The sequence below is a fragment of the Chenopodium album genome, chromosome 17, assembly GCF_948465745.1.
Source record: "Chenopodium album chromosome 17, dcCheAlbu1.1, whole genome shotgun sequence".
Lineage (NCBI taxonomy): Eukaryota > Viridiplantae > Streptophyta > Magnoliopsida > Caryophyllales > Amaranthaceae > Chenopodium > Chenopodium album.
In genome coordinates, this window is record NC_137850.1 from 15685180 (window position 1) to 15703340 (window position 18161).

General features: G+C 35.8%; 1 protein-coding gene and 1 long non-coding RNA gene across 2 annotated transcripts; one reads left to right on the forward strand and one right to left on the reverse strand.

The window, feature by feature from the left end:
• Nucleotides 1-413: 413 nt before the first annotated feature.
• Nucleotides 414-7968, reverse strand: LOC145587641 (uncharacterized). The gene is made up of 4 exons (XR_014101336.1): nt 7838-7968; nt 7420-7662; nt 4774-4854; nt 414-4373 (listed from the first exon to the last, which is right to left on the reverse strand). It is a non-coding gene; the product is annotated as an uncharacterized LOC145587641 (long non-coding RNA).
• A 9091-nt stretch (nt 7969-17059) lies between these two features.
• On the forward strand, nt 17060-17914 carry LOC145588703 (uncharacterized). The gene is made up of 2 exons (XM_081645315.1): nt 17060-17076; nt 17587-17914. The coding sequence occupies exons 1-2, from the start codon at nt 17060-17062 to the stop codon at nt 17912-17914; spliced, it is 345 nt and encodes a 114-aa protein (XP_081501441.1).
• The last annotated feature ends 247 nt before the right edge of the window (nt 17915-18161 follow it).

Below are 18161 nucleotides of genomic sequence, written 5' to 3' on the forward strand. Positions count from 1 at the left end.
AAGTCTATTTTCCAAGTTAGAAAATATACTATTTGTAACTGGCATTAAGTTATGCCGGTTACAATAAGAATATTATTAATAACTGGCAAATCTTAACGCCGGTTACGAATATATTTTTCTTATTTTTTTAAAATATATAATATTAGTAACTAGCATTAGATTACGCCAGTTACTAATAAATAAATAATTTTTTTTTATAAATATTTGATTCGAATACAAGAATTATAGTATATCTTACCAAACAAACCATCGTCAAATGGGTTACAACCTATTACAATTTAACCAACAAAACACGTACTCCGAGTACTTCCATATAACATACAATACAAAAACTCCAAATAATTCCACATCCACAGTACAACAATACAATACAACTAAATAAACTATACTTTCCAAAAAAAACCAATTAAAACTTGAATAAAAAAAATCATTGATTTATAATTTAGAAATGTAATAACAATAACCAATAGGCTAAATAAAAGTAGATATATAGAAATATGTTATATTGTTTTATTAAACTAAATGCGATTAATCATAACAACGATTAATAAGATAACTAGTCTTTCAACAAAAAAAATTAAGTCTAAAAAATTTAGCCCATTGTTCTCAAATCTCATCCAATTCTACATCGTTGTAAGTTGCAAGTCTTGCCAAATACTCCTGCAAATATAAAAAAAATATGTGTCTATTATACTTTATAAAAATAAAACATCAACCAAAACTCGTATAAAGCATTTTAGCTTGTAAAGAAGAGATAAGTTCATTTTCTTGTTATGAGTCACTCCACTAGGACAAGCATCTACCATTCCATCAACCACAATCACTGAGTTCCCGTTGAACTCATCAATTAAAGCAAGACGACATTTAGTTGGGACCTACAAACATTGAGGCACGTATATTACGTTGCAAAGTCTATTACAATAATATATAATATATATACAATAATATTTATATATATGTGCACATCTTAAGATCTGCTAAATTATAAGAAAGAAATACTTCTTAATATATATATATATGGAAACACACATGAAAACCAGAAAGATAAATTCAAGGAGTCAAATATGTCATAACATGCTCATTATGATAAATAAGAAAGAAATGCCAAGGGAAAAAGAAAGACTTTCTAACAACTTAAGATTTAGGTTCTCAACTGGAAGTTTGTTTGGCAAATACTCAAAAGTACAACACTACAGCTACAGCTTCAGAACATATTGAAAAAGAGACGATATGAACTTTAATAGTCAACCATAATTAATCCTATGGCCAATCCATGAAATCCATATGTATGTCATGTATCCACTCCACAATTTTTAAAACATTGCTCTGAATTCAGTGAGATTATGAAATAAAACTAAGCAAGAAACAAGGGAGAAAAAATCTTACTAATCCTAAGTGTTACTCCCTCCGTCCCTAAATTACATTCCTCCTTTCTATTTTTGGTGTTCCAAAATTACATTCCTCCTTTCAATTTTTGGTAAGTTTTTTTTAGTAAATCAACTCTCTCTTTTTGTTTTATATTTAATGCTTTCTCACTCATCCTTACCTAATCTCACTCATAATCCTTGTGTCAAATTACAATGAATATGATTGGTTAAAAATTTTCAATAAGGAGCATGTGATTGGTCCTTTTTTTTGGCAAAGGATTGATGACATGTCATGAGTAATAACTATTCTATCTTTGTACTTCCCATTGCATTATCTAATTATTGTTATTTGTCTTATTCTTCTCTCCTTAATTCCCGTGTAAATTTCCAAAGAGGAATGTAATTTAGGGACGGAGGGAGTACAAAATTCACACAAAAGCAGTCATACTTTACATAAATTAATCTTCAGTGTATAAGGAAACAAAAAGAAAGTAGAAAAATTCAATGCCAAAGGCCCCTAAGCCTTAAAATATTGAGGGGCACAACAACAAAGGGGTTTTTATATGAGAAGTAACATTTAATGGAATACAAAGGATAAATAGTTTTTGACATGTCTTAACCTTAAAGTCAGATTGAAAAGGCATTTCAAAATCCCATTGTTCAATGCAGAGATATAACTACAAAATTCACTTTCAAAATACTGGCAGACCATGCTTTTGTATATGCACATTAATAAAGACTTGTCATAATAGACAAGAAGATTGATAAAGGAAAGCTAATGACAATTAAAAGGAAATGGTCACCGGCATTGATCACAGAAATGGATAAATTAGCTTTCTCCGTCCTTAATGTCAATTTTATTCCATTTCAGAATATCTCAAAATACTTATTAGGTCTCTATAGAAAATTAACATTTAATTCTAAGTTAAAAATTCCACAGTGATGAGTTCAACCTAAATACGGTAGTTGGACAAGGATGAGAAACTGAGAGTAACTGAGAAACTAGCTGGGGAATAAAGGAATTCAGTTCTGAATTTCAGCTCTGAATTCAGTTCTGAAATTCAGCTCTGAATTCGGTTCTGAAATTTAGCTCTGAATTCGGTTCTGAAATTCAGCTCTGAATTCATTTATGAATTCATCATTTAATTGCAAATCATATCCAGTCATCTGTGGTATGAAAGCAGAAAAATAAGATTTTACAGCTGCTGCAATGCCTACCAAATTATAACCAGTCATTTCTCTTATTTCTTAACCACAACAATAACAAGTACATTAGAAACAAGCAACTAAGGGAAAAATTCATGCACAAAACAACATAGCACTATTAGATTAGTAAACAGTGGTCAAGATGCTGAACATTAGTATATGTCAGATTGTCAGGCACATGAAACTTAAGTTGCAAAGTCTATCACAATGATAAAAAAAAACATAGTGAAACACACATGAAAACCAGAAAGAAAAATGCCAAAGCGAATCTCTAAAGAGCTCCAAAATGTAAGGAACATCCATAATTAGAGTTTAAACTAAGGCTAAAACTAGTACACTGGGTGAGAGGAGTCAATTTTAAAACATTTTTCTAACCTAACTCCAGCTAATCCTTTCAAGTTTTCATAATTGAGCAGGTAGTGGAAGCTATTATATGCAACCTAATAGGTCCCTATGAAGTTTGCATGGCTCACTCTTCTAACTTATTCACCCTAAACAAACCCCATAAATTAAGGAGATAAAGAAAACTTCTCCTTATGATGCAAATTCATAAACATTTGATTAGGTCCATTAGTTTGGGTAATAAGAGGTTTAATCTTTTAGCTATTTGATTAAGCACAAAGCAATTATAAGTTTATATATATAAATAACCACCAGAAGAAACAACCATAAATCTCTTATAGAATTTAATAAAAATAGGTAGTTTATTCATCAAGACTTGATGACAAAAAAAAATAAGTAAAATGAGCCACAAGCCTCGAAGTTAATACATATATAAATTTAGCAAATTGTGTATAATTAATCACCAAAGATCCTGGACAAAGAATTATGTGATGTACTGTAATCAATTTGTCGCACCAGCAACTCAACTCAACAACACGCTGTGCAACCTTCACAAAGGCCATTGCTTGACAAGAAGGAAAAATTATATAGCACTTGTAGAGTTGGATACAGATTTAAAATCATCCCATTATCTTTCACAACATATTGATTTAGTGAATTAGTGAGGCTTATTTAATTACTAGCAACATAAACGTAAGTCAAATATGATCCAAGTTTTGGCAAAGGATCTCAGACATAATAAACATACAAGTTACATGCTTCCCAGAATAGTAAGTATCATTTAGCAATTATTGTACGTTCTCAAGACAGACTACCAACCAACCACTAGCATTAATATTATGTAATTTGATTAGCTTTGAAACCAATTTGATATAATAGATCGACTAATTGAGAAATCAAATTGCAGAAAACTTACCACAATCTTCTCATCAACTTCTCATTTCTTATCAACTTTAGCCTCAGACAAACCTTTCATACCAGTCAAATTCTTCACACACACATAAAAAGAAAGATATATTGTATGCATCATAAGCGAGATTTCATTAGCATAGAATAACCATTAATCTATTGCTATTCATTTGTAAGTAACAATGTGCATTTATATGCTTTTTATAGAGACTGCTTTTGACATATTGGACGAATATTTTTCAAAATACAATCATGAAGGACCTTTCCTCCTTGGTGTCCAATTCAGCGCGGCCAGTCAGACTGATTCATTTATATAAACTCCTGTTTCTAAGATTATGTCATATAAAACATCAATTACAACATCTATGACTAATAGTGTAGAATAAAGGGGGAACAGAAAACAAAAAAAGAGTGGCAAAGAAAAATAAAAAGGTACCTGATAGCACCAATGACACTGCAGACTAGCCACATCTACCAGTTCAACCTTACAGTTTTAACAAACTTACCAAGGAACTCAATATGCAATATACATGACACAGCGAAACAAACCTGAAAAAAAAAAATTAGAGTTACACAACATAAAATAACTAATAGTGTATACATAGAGTACTAATAGTTCATCAACTTTACCTGAAGTACTAAGTTACTCCTATTATTCCCATGCACAATTCGTTTTTATTAACTCCGTCAAATATATCCAAACACCAAAAAACCACTACAAGAAATCTAATTAAGCAGATTCCCCTCACCCACTCTTTCTGAATTTGGCTATTGGATATTAACTGAAAACAATATTTTTTTTGTCGGAAGGAGGATTTGATTTATGAAAGAAAGTCATGATCCTTCTTAAAGTAATAATCACATCATTTAACCTCAAACAATTTAAAGAAACAAAATGGCTAGTCGAACACTTTAAAAAAGAAAAAATAGAGTTAAATACTAGAAGTACCCAAAATAATCCTTCTGAAATTTTCACTCTTTAAGCTAATGTAGCTGTACCTGACTTCTTTGGTGTTGCGTGCTTAAGCACCTAACAAAAGCAAACAACCATTACATTAAAACCCAAAAATCAAATGAAAATAAGCTACCAATCAAAAATATAGTTGTATACCCTGGCCTCTCAAAAACCAATCTATAAATGGCATGGAACATTGCGGAGTGATTTAATATGTATATAGCAAATATCATATAAATTGTAATCCCAACAACTAAGACCTTTTTTCTGGAATGATATATATAGCATATAGCATATTTTCCTGAATTAGGCTATCTTAAATTTGGAATAAAAACTACATAATTTAACCACAAAAGTCTAACATACTAAACCAAATAGAGCCAACTAACTTGAAATAGTGAAATTGAAATGGTATAATACTTGAGGAGCTTAAGAAAGTGGATTCACGGGAATGTCCTTTAATAATTGAAGTTAATGCTCACCACCTCTACCCTTTACAATATTATTCATTGCCACAAGCCTATCACATTATAGCTGCAGCTAATTTGACCAGCCCAATCAATTTCTAAGCACCATTTTCATTTAAAAAGTTAAACCATACCAATATAAAGTATCCATTAGACCATAACATTACCACATAGATACGTCTGACATTTGATCTTACACTTTACTAAAAAATCTAGTTGTCGATAGTTAGGCAAGAAAAGCAATTACTTAGATAACATATACTTTCATTTAGAACAAACGAATACAAAGTACCCGTACTAGTTCCATTGCAGACAATCTACTCCCAATGCCAGCTACATTTTAGTAGATATTTTTCTAAAGCATTCTTAGCTTGTAATACCCGAATATTTTATGATTTTATCTAATATTTTATGGCAAAAATAACATATTTTAAAAATTATTTTATAAGTATTTTATTTTTATATCTTATTATAATTTAAATAGGACTTTTATTTTATCTATATTAACTATTTTAAACCCTAAAAGTTTTATGAATAGATGTGCAACCGTGTGTTTGGTTTTCATTGTTACTCATTGATTTTGTTCTTTACGGTTGTGTGAAAATCTATCCATTCATACTTCCACCAATTTATGCACATAACATCATCATTATATAATGATGATCAAATAATTTTTTTTAATCTTTGCCAAGAAATAATTAGCATGACTCGGATACTTCGACACCACAGCCCACAATCTTTGGCGATCCTTTAATATTTTTCTAGCCGAAGGTAATCACACTATTCTAATAGTCGTATGTATATATAATTTTTTATAGCAATCACACGAAACTTATTTTGGAGTTGTTTGTATTATATTTCTTATTATTATGTATGAATTGTATGATTTATTATTTGTAATCTTGTACATGTATACAATTGATTATTATATGGTATTATATGATTTGATTGGTATTGAATATTGTATTATTTTTGTTGTATTTGTTAATCTTGTTATTATAATTGCTAGGGTTTTTAATGTTGTTGCTTTAGTAAGTATTGTTTTATTGAGGTTTTAGGGTTATTCATGCATAGTATTATTTTGGGTTGAGAATTGATTACATTTGGGTTACTAGTATGATTGCTCTATAAGAGTTGAGATATACAATGATTGAATCAAGTTCGAATTATTATATTATTTGGGAATCTGTGCCATTCTTGAGATATTATTAATTATCACGTGAATGATTATTTGATCAGACTATGAGATCAAAAGGTTGAGAATGATTATTTTGTTTTTGGTTTGAGGCTCGGCATTATAGACCTTAGTTCTTGGCATGTTGGTAAGAAGATGATAATCATGAGATAAGAATGAGGTACAATCTTTATTTATTTAGTTTTCTATGGCCCCCTACAATGGGAATTGGCCCCTATGTGGTCGAATTCAAGGTGTCTTCTGGTTATTGAGAGTATTCAAGTTTTTATACTTGTTGGTTTGTTATTCGAATTACCCATGTCCAACACTAGGTATAAAACAAAGAGCATGGCATACTCATGGGATAGATGAGTTAATTGGGTAAAGGTTCGTATTATTTTTCGAGGTTGAGTTGATAAAGGCTATTTTCAGAGTTTAATATGTGATGTAGTTTCGATCTACATTGTTTAAGTGACCTAATAATATTGATTATTCAATTATTCTTTGTATTCTGATATGTGGTGATTACTCAGATTTTGTTGACGTGTGTGTTGTTTTTTGTGCTAATTGTGTTTGCGGCCATGTCTTTTTCTTATGGTGGTCCTGTGACGATCTATTTTGGAATTTGTCCTTAATGGTGAGCAGTGAAGGTTGTGACAGGTTAATCAAGTGATGACCGTAACTAAAGGAGCTCTAGTATTTCGATTAGTTTGCTATAATGAGTTTGTAAAGATGTATAAATAGCTCACCTAGTTTATTGAGTTGCAATTTTTGGGATTTTGTGAGCCTTAACACTTGACAAGTTGTCGAGTGTGGCTGTAATACCTCCGATTTAAGTGTATGCTTCCGCAATTTTATTTAAAGGTTGTTTATTTTTCCTTTAATTCTTATTTATTATTAGTCAGTAAATCGGGGGTGTTACATAGCTCTAACTTTGTTTCTGTATTATTCATTCTCCAAAACAAATCATAATTACAAGGGGTACACTGAACGGCATACCTTATTCGACATCTGAGAGGAAACACCCCGCGACAACCACCCTCCGATAGCCTCCCCTACAATGGAAGAAAGCCAAACAGGCCACCCAGCAGCAACCTGCACGCTCCTTCTGCAGACATGCATTTCGGATTGTCCCACTTACCGGATGATGATGAGGAATTACAAGCCCCAATTGCTCTCTCTTGTGCTCGAAACTCTCACCACCCAGCTACTCAAAAGTAGATGTTCCTTAATCGCAATTTACTATGAAACCCAAGTTTGAAACTAGCAAATAATTAAACCTCTAAACTTCCATTAAATTAAATTAACAACAAAAGCACAAACCCTATAATTTTTAATTTTTATCTTAGTTCTTTTTTCAAATAATCGGTTAAAATTGATGTAAAATAGATAAATTAGGTGGAGAAAAAGAGCTTACCTTGATGATACTCTTCGATGACTGAGTTTTGGATGAATTTTAGAGGAGTTCTAAAGGAGAGCGAAAAATTATTGAGGTTTGTTGTTCTAGAAAAATTGGGGCAAGTTTGATTTGGAGGAACCGATGAAGAGTAGGAGTAGTTTCTTTAAAAAAATATAAAAATAACACGAGCAAAGTGAGTGTTGTGCAGTTATGTAGTTGTGCTCGATATGATTTGTGACTAACCTTAATAAAGTCCATTACAATTAATAAAGTCAACGAATTTTGACCTACTATCTGTAACTAGCCTTTTTATGTCCGTTACTAATGGTCGATCTGTCTATTATTGAACTACTTATTGTAACTAACCTTTGATATGCCAGTTATTAATGCTAATTTATTTGTAACTCGCACTAACAATTCAGTTACGAAGACCCTTGTAGTAACTAACATAGCTTATGCCAGTTACAAATAGAGCACTACAAATAGCATTTTTTCTACTAGTGGTTGTCTTTTCTCAAGATATGGGGATGGGAAGTATATGTCAAGAAATTAATTTCTGACAAACTTCACCCCAAATCTAACAAGGTTTTCTTTGTGGGCTACCCAAAAGAAACCAAAGGGTATTACTTCTACAACAAATCCGAGAACAAAGTATTTGTTGCTCACGATGGTGTCTTTTTGGAGAAGGAACACCTTCCAAAATGACAAGTGGGAGAAAAATCGAACTCGATGAAGTTCAAGAAGACGAGCAGCAAAATCAAATTGACAGTCAATGTGCTCAAACAACATCTGTTGACGCTGGTCAAAATGTGCAAAGTCAAACCGACAATGCAAATGCTTAGTCCGTTACCCTACGTAGGTTGCAGAGGCCATGGTCTCACCCTGATAGGTATCTTGGTGTTGTATTAACTAAGAATCAGGACATCCTAATAGTGGATGGAGACGAACCGGCAACCTACAAGCAAGCGATGGCGAGCACCGACTTTGCTAAATGGCAAGAGGCCATGAGATCTGAAATGGATTCCATGTTTGAAAATCAAGTTTGGTACTTGATTGACTTACCCGAAGATTACACACCTATCGGATGTAAGCGGATTTTCAAATTGAAAATCGACAAAGGCGGAAGTGTATTCATTTACAAACCTAAACTAGTAGCAAAAGGTTACATGCAAATTCATGGTATTGATTACGATGAAACCTTTTCTCCAATCGCAATGCTTAAATCTGTTCGGATCATCCTAGCGATTGTTGCATATTATAACTATGAAATATGGCAGATGGACGTCAAAACCGCCTTCCTCAATGGAATTTTGGAAGAAACTGTGTATATGACACAGCCTGAAGGTTTTGTCAACCAAAACAATGCTGGGAAGGTGTGTAAGCTTAAAAAGTCCATTTATGGGCTAAAGCAAGCTAGCAGAAGTTGGAATATGCGATTCGATGAAGCCATCAGTAAGTTTGGTTTTATCAAGAATCCAGATGAATCTTGTGTTTACAAGAAGGTCAGTGGGAGTGACATCGCCTTCCTAGTCTTATATGTCGATGACATATTGCTCATTGGAAATAGAATTCCGATGTTAGAATCTGTAAAGGCCTAGCTCGAAAAATGTTTTTCAATTAAAGACTTGGGAGAGGCTCAGTACATATTGGGCATCAAGATCTATAGGGATAGATCTAAGAGGATGATTGGATTTAGCTAGAGTACTTACATTGATAAAGTACTAGCTCGATTCAACATACAGAAGGCCAAGAGAGGTCACCTACCCATGTTACATGGCATAACCCTAACCAAGAAGCAGTGTCCATAGACACTTGATGAGCGGGAAAGGGTGAATCAGATTCCATATGCTTCGCTTATTGGATCGATCATGTATGCCATGATATGTACTAGGCCAAATGTATCGTATGCCTATAGTGCTACTAGCCGATACCAATCAGACCCAGGAGAGGCGCATTGGATTGCGGCCAAGAATATCCTAAAGTACCTGAAAAGGAACAAGGATAAATTCCTGGTATGTGGTGGCTCAGAAGAATTAGTTGTTAAAGGTTATACCGATGCAAGCTTCCAAACAGACAGAGACGACTTCAAGTCACAGTCTGGATATGTGTTCTTTCTAAATGGAGGAACGTTTAGTTGGAAGAGTGTCAAGCAGAGCACAACTGCAGATTCTACAATTAAAGCCGAATACTTGGCAGCTGCTGAAGTGGCTAAGGAGGCAGTTTGGATTCGTAAGTTCGCTGGTGAACTTGATGTTGTACCCTCCATCAAGGGTCTAATAGCCCTCTATTATGACAATAATGGAGCTATAGCTCAGGCTAGAGAGCCAAGGGAACATCAGAAGGTCAAACATGTCAAGCGGTGATTTTACATGATAAGGGAATGGAAATTAGAGGGTGAAATCAGAATTTGTAAAGTTGGAACGGACGACAATGTAGCCGATCCACTTACTAAACCTCTGCCTTAAGTGAAGCACAACAAGCACGTTGAGGCAATGGGAATCAAGCACCTTGGAAACAAGCTTTGATTTCCCTTTTTAGTGTTTTAATTAATTTTGAACATTTTAATGTAAGACACTAAGACGAACCATTCAAGTTTTGGAGTAATTTCATGCAATTTTACCACTCCGTTTCTATTTAATTGTGGTTTAAAATTAAATATTGAGTCCATTCGATTATGAGAATATTCAAAATAGGGTATCAAGACCAGTCTTGGATAAAGAAACACCTATTAAGTGAACATTGAATATTATAATCGAAAATTATCCCTAATCGAGGTCATTTAAATGATAGACGATTAATGACCACTTGAGATTAGTGTGTAGTTTTATTTATAGCACCGTTTCTTGTGCCACAAGGACATAATTATCATAAATCATTTGCACATGTATTGGTTTAGAACTATACTAGATCGACCTATGAGAATACTTTAAGAGATTTAAAAATTGTCATAAGTATACTTCACATTATGGCTATTGGAACGTGTTTTCTCAACCATGAGGATTGTGAGTTCTCTTGTTTGAGTACTAGTCCATTTCGATGTTAGTCAAACGTCTGCTGTACATGGAGATTATAACGGCAATACTTGGGCGGCTAGGTCCTCTTAGTAAGAGAAGCTACCAGTACAAGACTGGGAATGTCCCCCTACTAATAATAAGGAACATGTCTTTAATGTTTACAAGGCCTCTTGAAGAGTGAGACTGTGAAAATGCATAGCCGTGCTCAGATGGATTTTAGAAATCATCTGTTTATTGACAGTCAAACTCGGATTTCGAGAAAAACTTCTAGACGTAATAAGGATGACGAATAATCTTACCTTATAATTCATGAAGAGACAATAAGTGACATAGGAAATAGGCTATACACAAAACCGCACTTGTCCGAAAGGACACGTGGGAGACTGATAGGAATAGTGTTCTTTGAACAAGTGTATTATTTCGATAGAGGGTTCGAAATTATTAGAAAGCTAATTATTCAGTGAGGTCAAGTGATCGGAGTGCCAAGTTGGAGGTCGCTTCCGATCAATAATATTAATCCATAATTAATATTACAGCTCAATCTTGACTGAACCCTTCGGGTCACACCCAAGCCACTAACGATCCGACATGGAATAAATTCGGAAGGAATTAATGAGTCGCTCGAGTATTAAATATTTAGAAGTCGAAAATCGAGCTAGGAGTGTTGAAACCGAGCCTTCAAAGTCGAGTCGAATTAATAAAAGACGAGACGGTAAAATCAAACTAATTAATCGAGAATCACCAAAAAAAACCCCTAGCATCGGAATGCCCAAAGAAAACCGAGTGCTAGGGGCAATTGATGCTAGCATGTGCACCGAACCTAGGCAACGGTGCTAGGTGCACATGGCTAGCACGCACCAGCCACGCACAAGGCAGCAGCAGCCCGCATGTGCGTGCGTGGCTTGCTGCGCATGTACGGGCTTGGTGCAAGGCCAGCACTGCTAGCATGGCACGCACAAAGCAGCAGCAGCTATGGCGTGCCAGCATGCTAGTAGGGCACGCGCATAGTCGCAACAGCTATGGCGCGCCAGCATGCTAGCAAGGCACGCACATAGCAGCAGCGACTATGGCGCGCCAAGCAAGCCAACAACGCACATAGCAACAGCTACTATGGCAGCGCCAGATGGCGTGAGCAGGTTGGCGCATTTGGCTTGCTTGTACTGATTTTGGGGAATCTTGGGGAGGAAGGCAATGGTTCCATCTCCTTGTGGTCCTCACCTAACCTCTCCTTGTGTAATTGCCACTTGTTGATTAATTAATTGTTTGCTATTTTCTTTTATTTTTGTTTTAAAAATAAAAAGGGAAAATTGATTTTACCAACTCTCCCACATTGATGGGAAAGTGGAATTCTCTCATGACATTCTCCATAAATACCCACCTTGGGATTTGGAGAAAGTTACTTGAGTAGGAACTCAATAAGGCCTTTCTACTTGAGAGAAAACCTATAAGTTCATATAATACTCGAGTAGTGTTTTGGTCCGACTTGGCTAAGCTCCAAGTAATAGACCGGTCGAGGTCGAGTTGCGGGTGGATACCGTAGGTGGTCTCTGCGCTTGCAAGACTTGGCTTTGAAGTAAGAGCTCCGAGTGAGAGCGAAGCACGCGGCTAGGGTAAGATTGTCTTTTCTCTCTTTCTTGGTATTTATGTCGTTTTAGTTATATTAATTGTGAGCTGGTCTTGGGGTTGTGTTTTGTTCCGTGGTGAGTTAGACTCATCGAAACCCAACAGATGATGAGGTGCATGCTTAACTTGATGCTAATGGTGTGTTTCCATTTTCTTCATTATTTACCATGCGTTCTTGTGATGTACTTCGTTCCCTTAACAACTAATCTCATGTGCTTGATTGTGCCCCCGCTCCCCAATGTGATGAATATGGTCATGATTTTAATGTTGGTTCTTCCAATCTTGGTTGTACTCCTTCTATTGTTAAACTTCTATCTTCTACACCTTTTGAATCTCTTGTTGATAATTTTGAATCTCAAATTAGGCACATTAAGCTCGATAATGATCTTGGGCCTAGTAAGGAGTTCATTCTTAAATAAATGAGAAGTCAATTAGAGATAATGAAAAAGAATGAGGAGCGTCTTAATGAAGGAATGAGAAGGAAAGAGGAGCTAGAAAGCCAATTGTCATCTTTAATGCTTGTTTATGAAAGTTCTTATTTTAATATGTGTGTTGAGGATGATGATGATGATTTTGAGCAATCAAGAGTGTGTGAGGATCCTATTAGTGAGCATAAGAGTGAAGGAGAGGGAGTTGAGAGTGATGATGATGAGGATGATTTTGTGAATCTAAACTCCCCTTCTTTGGTTGATTGTGATGAGTCTCAAGTGCATTGTTTTGATTCTTCTATCCATGAGTATTTGAACTCATTTGAGGTTATGTCCAATAAGTTCTTTGAGAGTCAAATGAAAACCCATAGCCTTTTAAATGAGTTCATTGAGGATGCTTCATGGGAGAGAGATGAGTTTGAAATGAATTTGCATCCATTCATGCATGGTTTTGAGACTTTAGGCTTTAAGGATGTTAAGGGAGCTGTTGTTCATTGTTATGATGGAGGGGATTATGTAGTTCCTCTTGGAAGTTGGATGTTTGAGGAAGATAAAGATCATGAGTGTTCTTATTTTGAGGATTCTATGATTGATTTTTATGCTCTTATTGGTGATGTGAGGCATGGTGGTGAGGAAGAGTTCATTTGTGAGACCATTGCCCCTTTCCCTTCTTCTCATGTCCCCTTTTCAAGAAAATTTAACCATATCCCCTACATTCCTATGTCCCTCCCTTCTTTTGTCAATAGGCCTATTGGGGACCCCCTTATCCATGATGATTTAATGTCCCTCATTCTTCTATCATTGAGGAAAAGGGGGACCCCCCCCCTCACACTTCGGTAGATCATTCAACCCGTAAAGATGGAAGATCGCACAGAAATTCATCCCCGATGAATTAAGGAAGAACCAAGTCCGCGGCGCAATTCCACACCCTCCACCGCTCAACCACATAGACAACCTGTCCCCCCCCCCCCCCCCCCGTAGTAAGGGAAGTGAGGCATCTTCCTCCTCTTCCTCTTCTCCATTTGATAAGAGTGCCCTCTGTAGTACCCTTGATAGTATTCATCATGATAACCAAGCTTCCATTGAACAATGGGGGTACTACGGAAAGACGATTTTATGATAATCTTGTACAAGCGGGCGTTTAAACGCCCTTTGTTAACTATCCCTACCACCCACCTCAAGAGGGTTTGGTTGCACATTGAGGTCCCTATGACCCTGACAACCCCACCCCCAACGACTACCCCTATTGGGAAGGTCCTATCGACCCATCCCAACGTGTTGGTACCCCACTATACAACCCATATCGGTCAGGTGGGTGTCATTATGCCTATGATCTGACATCCACATCAACCCCAAATCCCTTTAATGGTGGTTGGGGTGACCAAGGGTGGCCCTATGAGCATTTCAACCAACCCTTCCTTACGTTCATGGATCGCCCTGGGTTTGATTTCAATAACCCTCCTCCGGAACGTAAAGATGGAAACCCGCAATGAGGGTTCTCCCCCTTCTTCTCCCTCCCGGAATTCCTTGCCTTTAACTTTTGCTCGAGACGTGAAAAATACTAGCGTGGGGGAGGATGTTCCTTTTTGTTGAAGTGTACATAAGAGGGTAGTGTGGTAGGATAGTAGCTTGTGCATATGGAAAACCATTGAGGATAGTTATTTTGTTGTAGTTGGTGACGATTTTTGGTTAGCCTTTTGATGATGATGATGATTTCTACGTTGATAATGATATGGTGTGAACAATTTTGAATAACTTGTTATCTTCTCTTCTCTCTTGGCCTAATGAACAAAATTTTCTAACCCCCATAATCCAATTCCCCCTTAATCCAAATTTTGTAGATAGCTTTTTGTTATTCTTTTGTTTATAGTTATAGATTTTTCTTTGTTTACTAACTTCTTCTTGTTTAGTTGTAGTTTTCTTTCTTTTAGGCTCACTCTCATTGTAGGTTGAAGTTGTAGTTATTTTGTCTTGAACGCAATTTTGAGAGAGCTGTGGGGTAAACTCTTTGGAAACCCTTACAAGATCACAAATCATCCTCATCGGCGACCTTGAGGTTTAAATGGCTTGTAGCTTTCGCTAAAAGCAAATTCGGTTTTATTTATAGCTCTAGCTTCTTCTAGCTTTCTTTGCTTGAGGACAAGCAAGAGGCAAGTGTGGGGGAAGTTAATGAGTGGCATTTATGCCACGATTAACGACTCATTTTAACGGTTATTTTCCCATACTTGTAACTTGATTGTACCCTCTTTCCTATCTTTAGTTCTTCTTTCTTTTGTTCGTCTTCTTTCTTATTTTTTACCTCTTTTGTCTATTTTCTACCTTGGTTTCCTTGTTTGTGTTTTTTAGGAACCGTGGTCTTGAAAAGGAGAAGGTTTTAGCTAAAGGGAGCTAAGGGAACACAAGATCAAGAAAAGCAAAGGGAAGGAGAGGAAGCAAGGGAAGCAAGTTCAAGAAGAGGTGTGGTCGAACCTCTCAGAGGTTCGGTCGAACCAAGGTGTGGTCAAACTTTTCAAAAGTTTGACCCCGAACCTCCAAGGTGAAAATGAGGCAGTTTCAAACCGATTTTTAGCATTTTTACAGGAGGGGTCGAACCTCAAAAGTTCGACCACACCAGGAGCAGGGAGGTTTGGTCGAACCTACCCAGGATCCGACCGAACCTACCTAGATGTCCTACCGAACCTACCTAGTGTTCAGTCTGACCATTTCCCGATTACAGCCTACTTTTCACGGACTAATTAAGTCCCTCTTTAGAACGTTTTTGAGAATTAGATTAGCTTAGCTTAGCTTAATTATCTGATTTTTAGCTTAATATGGACAGAGAAACCTTCTTAGTTTTACTTAGTAGAGAGAGAAAGTGTGGATTTCTCCATTGTTGAGCTTGAATTTTGAAGAAGAAGCTTAATTAACCTCTTAATAGATCTTCAACTTCAATTAATGACCAATTCCTTACTCTTTCTCTTTACTTTTGCATTTGATTTCACTTGTTTAGTTTGATTCTTCTTGTTTGCTTATTAATCATGCTGATGCTTATTGATTTGATGATTGATATTGCTTTTAACATGATTTGTGAGTAATCTCCTTTACTAGGGGGATTGGTGATGGTACAGTTGAATCTCAAGCATGTTATGGTATTGAAATTGTTGTGATTGTTATTAAAAGTCTTTGTTTTTCATATCTTGCTAGTTATTTCTTTTGGGTGGCCAACCATTAGTTGTAATTAGGTGGATTGAACTGAGTTGTGGCGGTAGCGTAGCTTAGGAATTTCCATTAAGTGGTTTTGCTTGATTATTACCTTAATTTTCATAGTTTACGACGATAGTGTAGACTTTTGATAAATTAAGAAAGCAATTGGCTCCAATAGGTGGTCGAATTGTGCAATAAAACCATTGGTATGATGTGCTTAGTTCACTTTTAAATTGATTTTATGCTTCCGAGATAGCTTGATTATATTGCTTCTAGTTCGTTTAATCATTGTTTGAGTATCTTTAGTTAACCTTTTTCATCTTTCCGAGATAGCTTGATTGTTAGTTTTGAATGTGGTGTTTAGATTCTCCCTTAGATCGACCCTTTACTTACCGCTAAACTTGTGTTTGGTGCTTAAGTTTAGGTTTAAAAATTCTGTTTTTGATTAGGACTGTTTTAGTTTCAACGACCAAAATATCTTTTTCAGAGAAGGAAAAGAAAAGGAAAAGAGAAAGAAAAGAGCAAAGATGCATGCTAAATCATATAAGTCCCAATCAACAAATAAGTGGTCATTCGACAGCAACGTTAATGACCCCAAATACCCATATGGTGTTAATAGTAAACATCCTTGAACCATTCAACTCATCTTAGTGATAGGAATGATGTCCTTCGAATAAGTGTATTATTCCGATAGAGGGTTCGGAATTATTAGAAAGCTAATTTAATTATTCAGTGAGGTCAAGTGATCGGAATGCCTAGTTGGAGGCTGCTTCTGATCAGTAATATTAATGTATAATAAATATTGCAGCTTAATCTTTACTGAACCCTTCGGATCACACCCAAGTAACTAACGATTTGTCACGACGAATTAATCCAAAAGGAATTAATGAGTCGCTCGAGTATTATAAACATAGACGTTGGATACAAGCCTATTGGGCTCAGATCTTTGTTCTCCCAAAGGAAATAATCAAGGAAATTGAGTCTAAGTTTAGATGTTTCTTATGGACAGGTAATGGTAATCCTTCTAAGAAAGCTTTGATGGCTTGGAAGTTTATGTCTCTTCCTACGTCTTGTGGTGGCTAGAATATCACTTTTCTTGAAGACCGGAACAAGGCTGCTATTGCTAAGATTCTTTGGGATATTGCTCATAAATTCAACAATCTATGGGTTAAATGGATTCATACATATTATTTTGCAAATAAGGACTTTTGGACTGCTCCTATTCCTAAAAAAATCCTCCTGGGTGGTTAAAAAGATTATGTCCTTTAGGGATATGATCAATGATATTGGTGGCTGTTCTGTTGTGACTTCCAAGGGAAAAATGAGTATTAAAAAACTCTATAATTTGATCAGACCTTAAGGGTACTAGAGTTCCTTGGAAAAGAATCATCTGTAATAACCAAGCTTCTCCCAAGAGCCTTTTCATTACTTGGTTAGTTTTGATGAACAGGTTGGTGACAAAAGATAGGTCGCTTTTTTGGCATATTCCCTGTGACCTTATCTGCTTTCTTTACTCTAGTGCTGATGAATCTGTTGAGCATCTGTTTTTTGACTGTCCTTACTCCAAGGAAATTTGGACTTTTGTGCTGCAGCTGTTGGGATTTTCTAGACCTATTCTGCAATTTTTTGAAGAGCAGCAATGGATTGCTAAATGCTGTAGGAAATCAACTGTTAGAAATAAACTGATTTCAATGCTTTTTGCTGAAACTGTTTACAACATTTGGTTGCAGAGGAATGCCATGATGTTTATTGGTGATTGCAAATCTTCCAGAACAGTCATTAGAGATATTGTGTTTTTAATTGCTTGTAGATATAATCCTAATGATAAAAATCTGCTATTTGTGTAATTTTCTTTCTGGTGTCTTGTCTGGTCCTGGTTCCTTGAAACCCTTCCTAGAAGGTGGTCAAAGTCCCTGAGTTCAATTTGTTTTGTTCCTTTCTTTCTCAAGAAACCTTCCTAGAAGGTGGCTTATTTGGGATTGGGCCTTGTGGGTGTTAAGGTGGCCTTCTGTAGGTCTTATGGTGTTTGTTGTTTCTGTGTTGTTACAGCTTAGCCTTTGTAAGTTGTAACTTTTTCTTCCTTTTGGTAATAAA